Raw genomic sequence first — 13164 nt, forward strand, 5'->3', positions numbered from 1 at the left:
GCGCCACATATTTCAACCCAAAACTTACTATATTACTATATTATGCTTTTTATAGTGTGTTATATCACCAGTTTCTTTACATTCAGTTATTTGTGAAGTAATTTGGCTTCACGTTTTGTACTTCCTGGCACATTTCCTCTACATCTTCTACTCCTGCAGAAGCGCTTTGATGAGTAATTCCTGGACTTTGTCGCATAATAGATAAGACTCATCTTCCTTTTCAGCACATAAACCATGACCTGACCCATTCTGAAAAGTTCTGCTCTCTCTCTGCATTTTTTTTTGGACACCATCCATTTGCTAGCATGCCGTAGCAATAAAACTACTTGTACAATCTGTTATATATTAATAATACCCATGTTTGCATATAGAGGGCGCTCAACTTCACAAGATCTACACAGTCCATGCTGATAAAGTGTCTTAGAGATGCACATATACTGCCTTGTGTGATTAATTATTATGTTATTATGTTAATCCACTACTTAATCAGGTACAAGGCCTTAATAGTTTAGCACCGGTGGGTATAGTAGCCAAAAATATTGACATAAGTAAGAGTAACGTACTTTAAAGAAATTTCACCTTTTCAAGTAAAAGTAAAATTTTGATTCATTTTTCAGTAGTGACGTAAATGATGAGAAACTAAACATGAAAGAATGAACCATAAAACCAGGGGTCTCCAAGTAGATTTCACTGGGGCCAAAATATATTGGGAGTGTATTGTCGGGGTCCATAAACAAAAGCGCCTGTAAAATATGTTTTGATTGGGAAAATATTATTTCAATAAATGATTAATAATGAGCCTGACAGGACTGTAACCGCAGCTTACACTTGTATTGCACTTAACAAGCCTGTGTCACAAGTCTCAGCCACACTGTAGTTATTATTCATTCACTCCACACTTGGTGGTGGTAAGCTGCTAATGTAGCCACAGCCGCCCAGGGGCAGACTGTCCATTTACCACGTGGGTGTAATGTGTTGTTTATATCCTTTTCTCTTCATATATCAGTGCTCTCTGCTGAACACATGCTGAATTCTTTCCTTTCTTTCTTTAAGCTGCCCCCTAGTGGCTGGAGTGAGCCTTCTGGTTATTTCTTTAAAAAATTCATAACTCCGCACAGGAAAGGGCTAGAGACTTACTTTTTAAAAAATATTTTTTTAATGTTACTCAAGCAGAAGTAAAGAGTGCTGTCTGGAAAAAAAAAAAAATTTGCATTAAGTGCAGTTACTTCAAAAACTTCCTTGCGCTTTTCCACCTACATTAGGCACTCAAAGCGCTTTACAGCAAGGATCTACTCACCCATTCATACTCTCATTCATACACCAATGTACAGAGACACTGGGGGCAATGTGGGTGAAGTGTCTTACCCAAGGACACAACAACAGTGTACACTTTTAGGAGGTGGGATTCGAACCCCCGACCTTCCGATCATGAGACTACCCGCTCTACCATCTGCGCCACTGTCGCCTCCTTAAAGAGGCTGGATGCAAGTCGGCCATTTTAAACTCACTACTGCCACCTCAGGCCATATGTGTAACTGCACCTCGTGCATGACGGCAACTTGGCCCGAAGTGTCACCTTTCTGATTGACAGTGCAGGATTTTAGAGGCAGTTGTGGTGAACAAGTCTGGGCTCATTGGCTGGAACATGTAGGGGGAGGAAAATACTTAATTTTAACATTTTTAAACTCCGTACAGTCCCTTTAAAGGCACACAGCTTAACATTTTGGATTATACTGTTCCCATCAATTAAAAAAACAGAAAATGCAGTGGGTATAAGAATGGATTTGAAGGAGGACCTAACGTATTTAAAGCTCATATTTGGCAGCCTTTAGTTGACATCTCCATGGAGACGAGCTGGAGACGTCTCTGTTCCCGGTAACGTTACAGTCATGTCTGAGGAGAGGTGAGTCGCACAGCAAACACACATTTGTTTGGTCATTTGAGGTATTTCTCAACAATAAATATGTTTAAAGAAATACTTTATCATGGTGAAATGTTTAAGTACATGTATTGAGAACTAGCACTACCCACCTCTGTGTTTGAGTCTTTGATGTTGTACAGTACACACTATCCCTTTAACTGGGACAGACGTTGGCCTCATAGGTGTGACCTGTGGTGCTGTCTGATTCATTTCATAATCTTTTGAAAATCTATCCCAGATGTGAGATCTCCAGTCTTGCCTCATGCTCTCATTCAGCCCACTCCTCCCTTCTCTCCGCGTCCCTCTCACAGCTGAGGAAGTCCCCATTGTTTGGTGCGTGCGGCACAGGAACATATGGAGGGGATATTGTAATGGTTATGTCCTGAAAACACAGGGATTTCTGTGTGTAAAGCCATGGATGAAGCGTGTGGCTCGGAGCTGGAGACTGATCCAGCAGAGGATTTAAGCTCATGGGAGGAAGGCAACATAGACGCAGGTAGGACTGGGACTTTTAAATGTATTTAAAACTTAACCTATATGGCCAGTACTTGTTTAGACAAGTTTAGTCTAAGATTGATCCTGACTTAGTTGATTGAAGATGGAATGTGTTTGTGGTGGTATTTGTGCTATTTTTTTGTGGTACATGTGATTTTTTTCTTGTTCAAAATATCGACTAAGCCTTGATTAGTTTAGTCCAGGTTTGTTTTGGTACTTGAGGCCTGGGCTGGACTTGTTTTAGTGCCAAATTATATATTTTTTTTCGACCTGGTTGAGTCGTATCTTCTGTTTGTCGTTCATTCAACTTTAAAAATGTATATGATATTTTACTGATTAATTTTATCTGTTGTCTTGTAATCCTATGTAACAGTGAATGCCTTGTGTATGAATTGTGCTTGGCTTGCCTAATACACTTAGATCTAGGTTAGACCTGGCTTGCTCTATTTGATCCCAGATTCAAGGGTGTTTTTTTGTTTATCTGTTTTTGACGTGGTCTTGTCAGAGATTATGCCCGATTTAGCAAACTGATTATAGACATTCTGCATTTTAAGGTGAGACTAGTGTTTAGCTTTGCTTTAGTCCTGGTTTTATCCTTCCTAATGTTTTACTGTAAACCTGGTTTTGACCTGATTTATTCTGATTCGAGGCCCACTGGGTTAGACTGGATTAGTGAATACTTGTTTAGGCTTGATTTAGGCTTGTTTTAGTCCTCATTTGGTTTAAAATGAACACTTAAGTCTCTGTTTGGATTCATCTTGGTTTTATCCTGGGTTAATTATACGGTGGATGCTAAAGATAGATAGGAACGACGTCTGTGGATGTTTGCAGAAAGGCTCCAATGTGCTTCATTCCTTCGCTTTGTACATTTGCACTTTGAATTGTAGGAAACGTCACTAGTGGCACTTCAAGTTGAAAGTTCTTATAAGGAAACAACCGCAGTAGAAGACAGAGAAGCTTAGACAGATTCACCATCTACGGACAGACTGAAGAATAACATATCACAGGACATGGAGTGTAGCATTTTTACTAATAGACAGCGGGATCTAGTGTTACAAACTAAAATCTATGGCCAAAATCCAACATTTTCAATGGTAAAAGGGTAACATAACTTAAGTGATAGTCTGTAAGTTTGCAAAGTGAGGAGAGATAAGAGTGAAATGTGAAAGTAAACAATCCAATCTGTCCTCCCTTTAACCAGAAAGCCTGTCCTAGTTTGCAAAATGAGATGCAGGAATAGAATGTTCAAAAGTAAACGGTTAAGCTCCTCCCCCTCCCTCCTGATTGGACCTGACAGGCCAGTTCACAGGAAACTCTCCTCTCGTCATAGAAGGGGGCGTGGCTTCGCCGAGGGGGAAAATAGAATCTTTAGAGAAACACAATTTCCCACTCTTTTTTGCCATTTTCGTGTAAATCGAGCCCATATGGATATTTTCTCACAGCAGATTGTTCAGTAGAAGTGAAAAAAACGGCAGTTGTAGCAAGCGCTAGCTAACCGTTAGCATTAGTCCGATGCTAACATGTAGCATCAAGTTAGCATTCTCCGTTATTCATGTATTTATGGGATGTTGAACCACTTTGCTCCTCCCCATGTCTTTGTATCATTATTTAGTAGAAACTATGTTCATATTTCAGCATTTGTTAAAGTAGTTTTTGAATAATTAGAGAAAATATAAATTTTTTCAAAATTGTTTTCCCCCTTAACTGTTTTTAAAAATGACCATATATGGGCGATTCCAGAGACGCCGTCTGTATCTGGGAGGGACTTTAGAAAATATATTGTTATTTAATATGACTTATGTTACGTCAAAGTTCAAGCCCAGGCAGTCAATTATTCACTCATTCATTTAAACTTACAGACTATCACTTTAAGTAAGTCCATATGGTTACATAAGCCAGCAACACAACAATTTGCTTTTGATAAATGCACCAAAATGGATAAAATGGTGTTTACATTGTGAAATATCCATTGCATTAATTGACACCGCAGTAACTGAGAAACACAACTCAACTATAACTCAACTTCTATAAAACAGAAGTATGGTGTTTTTCATCTTAATAATAAAAAATATATATTCTAAAAGCTTTTCAATTTTCTTGCTACTGTGTCCGAGCAGAATAAACAATGGCATTTATGGCTTTTTACAGAAAAAGCTCCTCCCTTGACGCATCGCGGCCATTTATAGGCTTTGTAGCTTTGAACTGCTTAAACAGTAAATAAAGTCAACAGGAATGCAATAACCAACAACACAACAGGGTGGAGCGGGACAGGTAAAACCCTTCATTCACCCAAGTCGCTGACAGTAGCACTCCAGTATCCTGTTTTGGCCCGGGACCAATCCATTGTCTCGGTAAAACATTGAGGGACCAGTTTTCTGTGCGGTCACTTTGTTTACCGAAGCGATCGAATGTCTGTCATGAGCTTGAAAGTGCACTTGAAAAGGACATGGTTCGACGCAGGGAACAGAAAGCCAAACAAAAAGCTGAGACAAAAACATTCAGCAAATCAAGTGTTGCCTCAGCACTTTTTATCAAGCTCGTAATGCATTTGTCTAATGGCCAAATCTCTCTTGTGGACTGTAATTAATTTAAACAAGTGTAAAGAGTGCCTGATGCAATTTGTGTGAAATATCTGCACATAAAACGTAATTACCGGTACAACAGTTTAGATTTACTATTGATTTACATTCAGTGGAATAGTCTCCTACAAGCCTTTGCATGTGATGTGTACTGACGACTTTGAACATGTATTTGTCTTTAAGCACAGTTTGTACTTGGCTTCAGCATCTCTTTATTTATTACTTGTCGAAGAGTCTATGGGGATCCGGTGTAAGTGGCTGACACAGAGATATAAACGGACACAAATACAGGCAGTCATGTTTATTCAAATCATATGCAAAATATGAGTCATCGAGTCGTAGTATGTTAATATTGATATTTGCACTCGCTGGGTTTCAGGTGACATCATAACAAAACTAACCTAAGGCCTATAACGTTTAGTATCAGCGAGGGGAGGTTAAATATGATGTTAATATGAATATTTTTGGCAATGTATTGTGAGATTGTGGACCCCATGATTTTTACATATTTTTTTAGTGGCGATATTAGTTTCTACTGTAACTGTGACAAAAATCCCTTTTCTAGAATCAGTATGTGATATTAAGGACTTATAATCAATACCTAAAAGTTAGACTTATACAAAGGTTGTGTATTACTTTCTTATTAACACCAATTACTCCAGCAATACTTTGGCTGGGTAATGTTAAATGATACCAGTATGGTAAAAATACATTAGTAAAGTCACATTTTTGTGTTTAAATAATAAGTTTTGGTGCTTAGATTAGAACACTGAGAAAAGGACCATCTTAAAATCGTACTAAAATTGAGTTGAATTAAGGTGCTTTGTGTTGAGTTTTGAGTCGATATGAACTAATCTAAGGTTAAGATAAAATGCCAGTGGAGTAAGCATGAATATTACTTGAAATCAGGCAAATTCACTTTTATATTTAAATATATTTTCACTTGAAATGATACAAACAAGCCAAGGCCATACCATCTTTGCTCTGCCCGATCCCGTCAGATCCCGGAAGCTGAGCAGGGAAGGGCCTGTCGGTACTTGGATGGGAGACCGTTTGGAAACACCAGGAAGCCTGAGTGAATGTAGTGAGTAAGTGTGTGGTGGTGGTCAGAGGGGCTGATGGCGCAGACTGGTTGCCTCGCTTCCGTCAGTCTACCCCAGGGCAGCAGAGGCTACAACAATAGCTTACCACCACCGAGTATGGAGTGAATGAATAATGACTTCAGTGTAGCGCTTTGAGAAACTTGGTAATACGGGCTTGTAAAGCGTAATACAAGTGTAAGGCATTATTATTATTAAATCATCTGAGTTAAGAAAAAATGTGCTTGTTTCATTGGTAGTAAGTGTTTTATCTTATCTAATTCTAGACAAAGCCTACTCAAACTTTAGATTTGATCTCTTTATTCAAGTACATTTTTGCAGTTTCTTCCTTAGATGATAATTCTTTTCCCGAGGAAGTTACTTGTTTGTTTCAGCTCAAATGGATAAACAAACAAACAAAACAAAGGTATCTTTCAGGTACCGGTATCATAAACCAAGTACCATTAAAGTGGGGACTGGTGAGGGGGAAAAAAATTGTGAAACTACCTCAACTACAATGTTACCACTACTATTACTGCTGTTACTAAACAACACAACTACCATTATTTCTACTATACTGCGTCTACCTCCACTACTCTACTATTTAAATTTTTGGGTGTAAAACGTACTAGTTTCTTTCTACCACGGCTATTGACTTACGTACGTACAGTTTATATATAACCCTGAACTTTCAATCTGTGAAGGGACAGTCGTGCTTGTCTGACAAAGCTCGTGTTATTGTAAGTAGGATCAAAGAAGCCAAAACAATGTCAAGTACATTGCTAAGAGACACACACAATGTTTTTGTGATACAGCCGACCGAGGAATCTGTCAAGGCCTTGCTACACAACGAGTATAGACACCGGCACCTACGTCTAAAACCATAAAAGGAAGCTGCCTCTGAGACCACCCCCTGTTTAAAACCCCCTGAGTCAACGCGACATGAGCAGATGGGCTTTATATCATAGTTTTACATGTGACGTTCAGGTGCAGAGAGGCTTTTGCCATTGTTTGTGCTTCACTACTTTCCTATTTCCCCTCGTCATCTCTGCAGGCATTATCTCAGCTTCCTGACAGGATCCTGCGTCAGAGGCTTGGGACATGAATAGTTTCTACAGATGCAGATTCCTTCAGATAGTGGTGGTACTCGGAGGAAACCTACGCAGGGATCGAACCCGTGACCTTCGAGCTGAGTGCTAATATTTGCAAACATTCCATCAAACAAAGGAATGAGGGGAAGTTACGATGTTCAGAAGCAAAGTGGGCACAACAGGCGACTTTTAACACAGCTTTTTAACCTCTTATTCCCCCGCCTGAACCAAGCACATTTTCTCCAGTTTGGCTTTAACCAAAAAAGTAAAAGCTTCTTGGTAAAAGTGTCAAAATAGCGACAAAAATGAGACGGAAACAAGGGTGAAAATGCCACAAAAACAAAAAAAAACAAAAACAAAAGAGACAAGTGACAAATATGTGTCACAAAAATGTTACAAAACACCACAAAGAGCAACAAAAAAGTGATAGAAAAGTGATGAAAATTTGTCAAAAACACAACAAAAAAGCAATGAAAAAAAAGTGACAACCACACAGCAACAACAAGGAAAAAGATCAGTTTAGATAAGTTTTGTAGTTCTATTATTATTATTCCACCCAGAATCTCTGTATTAAAAGAATAAAAGTTGTGAAATGTATTTATTTATTGGTTTATTTTCGTCGGGACAGTGCAAGTTAATGAACCACACCGGATTGTAGCCTTGAGTAATTTCAATCCGTCGTCCCCCATGCACACTCTCAAACACACCCTCATTCATCCTGGCCTATTGTACATGTTTTTAGTGGTAGGGGAAACCAGAGCACCCGGAGGAAACCTACGCAGACACGGGGAGAACATGCAAACTCCACACAGAAAGGCCCCGTCCCTGGTGGGAATCGAACCCGGACCTTCTAGCTGTGAGGCACGAGGGGGTAACAACTGTGGTACCGTACTGCCCCAAATATTGTAGTATTAGTAGTTGTAGTAATGGAGAAATGAGCCTTCATGAGCAGGCCGTCTGTTCCGGACCTTTTATAGTATCAGAGGCTGTATTTCTTAACAGTGACAGGTCTCGAGTGGTATTTGAGTATTTCATCATGTTTGGACACAATATAAACATCTATTCGAGCTGTATTATGTAGCAAGCTATTTTTAAGATACTTGGTCATTGTAAGTTCTCTAGGGGTCAAATAAAGGCGTCTAACTTTGTTCTATTAGGTTATTTGCTCGTAAGAATTTGACATTTTGCTTTATGCTGTATGTGCTGGTGAGATGCTGAAGTTATGCTACTTCTTATGAGAGTTTTGTACCAGTCAAATAGTCAGGTCAGGCGTCTTGCCCAAGGACACAGACGGCTCCCTTCATGAACTGTCTATTCAAATATATTCAAAAGTTGTAATGGGAAATTCTGAAATATTTGCTGTAGGGCGACGTGATTTTGGGGGGAAAAAATCGTAATGTGTTTCTGACAGTATTGTGATTTATGTTTGAAATCAAAGTTCGCGTTTTCAATCATGCTTTGTTAAGCTTTCCTATAAACCCTCTTCTTTTGAAATGTACAGGCTATACGATCATATGTTTGATATTACTTAGTAGAAACACAGTTGGACACACCCCTAGTCCATCTTGTGGTCAGTTTGGGGCCTTGCTGATTATGTTGATACGGATATTTCAATTTGATTGTGCTGCCCTAATTTACATAGAACTGGCACATTTACAGTGATGTTAATTGATATGTATTGTTCCTGTTCAAATAAACTAATAAAATAAAATAAAAATAATAGATTTACCTTCCATAGCTACAGCTTCATCACAGAAATAAAAAAAAGGCTCTGGTCAAATATTCCACCAAATCCTGTCCTTTGGTTCATCGTCAGAGAAAGAAACTGTATTACACTATAACAACTGGGCCTCACTCAGTAGAGGTTAGATATATAACTTCACCTCTATTGTACTAAAGTGAGCTAATTCAACAAAATGTTAACTATGCTTTTTAATTGAATATGCTTAAAGCTTTCTATTAATATATTTTCATTCATTATTTATATACATATATCTTATTTCCTACTATACTTATTTTCTACAGCTTCTTCTCCTTTTTCCTTGTTACTTAACTCTTGCTTTCCGGGTTTTCCCTTTCTTTCAGGCTCCTATAGCGGGAGGGATCATGGGTGGGAAGGGAGGTGGGGGGGGGGGGGGTAATTTGTTTAGAGAACGGGTTAGAAAACAGGATAGGAGACCAGTGGTGGTGACTTTTTTTTTAGACCAACATAATGTCCTCAAATAATTAAAATGTTATTTATGTATATTCAATTAAAAATATATATATATTTTGACTTAGCAGCGGGCCAATTAAAAGTGGGCTGCAGGCCAGCCATAGTTTGGACACCCCTGCTCTAAATGAAAGCAAAAGCGCAAACTGCCTCTTTAAAACAGTGACATGTGACTGTGGTGACTCTCACATGTGGGGCCTACATGTGAGAGTCTGGCTTGTGCAGAATCTGTCAGTCAACAGTGGATGTGCATGAATCCCTCGAGGACGGCACAGAGTTTCTAATCGCCGGTGAGGAACCACCAGAGGTCCCTCTGCTAAAGGAGGTATGATAGCTAGCATTGAGGCTCCTTCCCCTTCCTCCTTCCTAACTGAATGCACATTTGGATGTTTCGGATGCACCCTCAGTTTCATTTGACAAAAACGCCTCCTGCCGCCATATTGGATAGTGTTTCTCATGCAAATAACTTGGAACTTAACCTGGATTTAAATCACAAAGCTACACTTGCAACAAAAAGCAACAGGTATCACTACAACCACAGATTGCTGCAGAAAATGCAGAGACATCTTAAAAATAGTCTCCTGGTGACTGAAGGATGGCGTGTAAATGTTTGAAACGTTCAGTGTGTGTGGAGGTGCAGACAATATGGTTTGATTATGTAATTTAAAACTTTTAGAGATAAATATTGATCAGTTTCTGCCTACTTTAAGCCAATGAAAAGCTGTCCGTTATCCCCCAGTATGGCTGCTGGCTGTCCTGCGTTACCATGGAGATCAGACAGTTTTGATAAGTGATACATAAGATATCAAATGCATTATGGCCAATGAATACACTCTGAAACACCTGCATATTTGTATCTAGAACAAAACAATCCAAGATCTTCAAGTGTGAACACTTCCCGGGAGCCACTGTCTAGGTTTTGAACAGCCTTTCCATCAAATGCCAAAGAAAGACTTCCCTGTGGGGCTGGTAACGTTACCTGTTGTATATTGTCAGAACACATCCCTCACGTCGAAACATGACAGCAACCATTTACAACCTAACATTTTGCTGCATTTATTCATCATTACAGTGCCCATTCTTCCAGATTGCTGTAAAGCTGTAGGGAGGCAGGATAGTGTTTTTGACACAGGAAGGAAGCTAGAAAAAGCCTTAACAAACTCCAGGTGGATGCTGCTCAGTCTAAAATGTTACATAACTATAGCCGTGATTTGAATGGCTAACTCACTCCGGATAACAAACATCAATCTTTATTTCCATACCTATTGGAGTGTTTAAAATGATAATGTTATTAGTTTGTTATTCCAGATTGCATGTCCTTTTCTTCTATTTAATATTTTTGTTTTTGAGTTCTGACTTAAAGTACTTGTTCTGCTTTCACAAGGACAGTAATTATGAACATGCTGCTGTTCATTATAAAGATCTCAAAAACTGGGCCTCATTGAAGTGCGTAATTGCTTGTAATAACTCATATTTAGTTGCCTGTTTGGGCCTGTAGCGCTCAAAACACCACCCTAGTTTTAGGCATTATGAGCTCCTTTTCATCTGGTTGAGAAGAGAGACTACAGGAGCCCCAGAAGGTAATAGTTGAGTGTTTTTTTTTATTATGTTTTGAAACAAGAGATAAGAAATAGCTCAGACAAATCCGGGGTCAGATGTGGTGTGGTGTTTTATATATCATCAGGATATTTAGACATTTTAATCATGTTTATGTTATAAAAGGGCTCTGATTGTTGTTTGAACTTTCTATTTAGCTTTACAGTGAGAGTCGCTTTTCATTTGAGGAGGATGTGATACTGAAACATGCGTCCCGTATTGCAAAACAAAGTGACCATAGCAACAGTAATGATTCATATAAATATTTGCCCCAGCTCCTGTGCAAATGGTAGCTTTATAATTACGAATGTCAATACATGAGGAAAATATGCTCTTTGTAAGCAGGGTTAATGTTTGGAGAAGCAAAGAGGAGCAATAACACATGATTGTAGTTCTCTTCTAATACAGCCAAGAATACTAGCATCTTCTTTTATAGGCACGTAGGCAAGATTTTCTTTTCTTTTTTTAGTAGTGGAACAAATTTGGTTTTGTCGACCTTTAGTATATTGTACACTCAGACATTGTGGGGAAAAAACAGTCCATCTATTTAAAGGAATAGGCCACCGTTTTTACATACTGAGATATGTTCTTACCTCAGCTTTGACGAGTTCTTTAGGACCTGTCTGGTCTTCACCCGTGCCTTCAATCACGCACAGTAAAGTGAAGATTACTGTGTGGATGTCGAACTACTCCTGGTATTATTACGCCTTACAATATAGTTCCCCCTTTTATCCGCTTAGAAAATCCACATTGTTGAATTTTGTGTAATTATACTTTGTAGTGTAACACTTCACGTAACCATATTTAAATAGGGAAAACGTGGAAGAGCTTGGCAGCTTCTGTCTTGACCAGTTTTGGAGCTAGTAGACGAGAGGGGGAGAGGCTAAATGCTAACGCCGTCTGCGCTGCGATTACGTGACTGAAGGCACGGTTGAAGATCAGACAGGTCCTAAAGAACTCGTCAAAGCTAAGGTATCTCAGTATGTAAAAACGGTGGCCTATTCCTTTAAAAAGCATTTGTATCAATTTCATGAAATCTCAGGCTAGTTTGCTGTAGCATTTCTGTGACAATGACCCTGAAAAGTGACCTTGCAAGTTGTGAAATGTGTCTTTAAACTCATCCCTGTGAAGAATCAGGATATTACAAATACTGTATGTTGGAAAGGTTTGAATTGAGTTTGGGCCACAACTAACATATTCATTTAGCGGCTTCCTCTCTAGGTAAAAGGCCTTTAAAGGTGCATTATGCAACTTTTTATGTGGAAAAAAGTTTATACTTTTATGTGTTTGACCCTTGGGGTGACCCAGCAGTTGTATGAGTGTTCAGCATAACGCCTTTACTTTCCATCACAGTAGTCTCTACAACGCTCCAGGACCAATTGTTTGTACAAACAAAGGCGAAGCCACTAAATTAATATGTTAGTTGTGGCCCTAACTTTTCCAACATACAGTATTTGTAATATCCTGATTCGTCACAGGGATGGGTCACTTGTCAAGGCCATTGTCACAGAAATGGTGGCAAATGAGCCTGAGGAATATCCTTTTTCACATAAAAAGTTGCATAATGCACCACTGGGTCATTTTTTTTTTAAAGAATATACAGTCACAGTGGACATAAGATTTATTGATTTCACAATGGAGAAATTTACTTGTTACATCAGAGAACACTAGTGGTGCAAATAGACAGGATAATGTGCCATCAAGGGGCAAAAATATATAAATAATAGAAAATTACACAGAATATCAAAAATCAGAGTATCAAAATGTAAACATCGGCAGTGAAAAGTTTACAGCCTTAGTGCAGGTGATTGATCTATCTATCTCTCTATCTCTCTCTCTATCTCTCTCTCTCTCTCTCTCTCTCTCTCTCTCTCTCTCTCTCTCTCTCTCTATCTATCTATCTATCTATCTCTCTCTCTCTCTCTCTCTCTCTCTCTCTCTCTCTCTCTATCTATCTATCTATCTATCTATCTATCTTTAAAGCCAGACTGTGCCACATTTAACACAAAACATAAAGCAAGCAATTATTTCACATTTGCAGTATGAAAAGTACCTTTAAAAACGTCCACTGTTGCTGCTTTAATCTCCAGCACCAATGTTCAACTCAATCAAAACATACAGACTTAAGACTTAAATACGTTTGTTCCTCTTTCAAAGGTTGAAGGAGCATGTTTACTATTCCTGGCTCGTT

The 13164-nt window shown here is 38.8% G+C and overlaps 1 protein-coding gene across 1 annotated transcript in view; it reads left to right on the plus strand.

Annotated features, from left to right (window-relative positions):
• Positions 1–2312: 2312 nt before the first annotated feature.
• fam83ha (family with sequence similarity 83 member Ha) overlaps positions 2313–13164 on the plus strand; it is a 34369-nt gene continuing 23517 nt past the window's right edge. The window contains exon 1 of the mRNA XM_079559421.1: positions 2313–2417. Coding sequence (XP_079415547.1) covers positions 2336–2417 — 82 coding nt within the window. The 5' untranslated portion in view covers positions 2313–2335. The remainder of the gene's footprint in view (positions 2418–13164) is intronic.

Source organism: Gobius niger (genome assembly GCF_951799975.1).
Source record: "Gobius niger genome assembly, chromosome: 7".
NCBI classification, from domain to species: domain Eukaryota; kingdom Metazoa; phylum Chordata; class Actinopteri; order Gobiiformes; family Gobiidae; genus Gobius; species Gobius niger.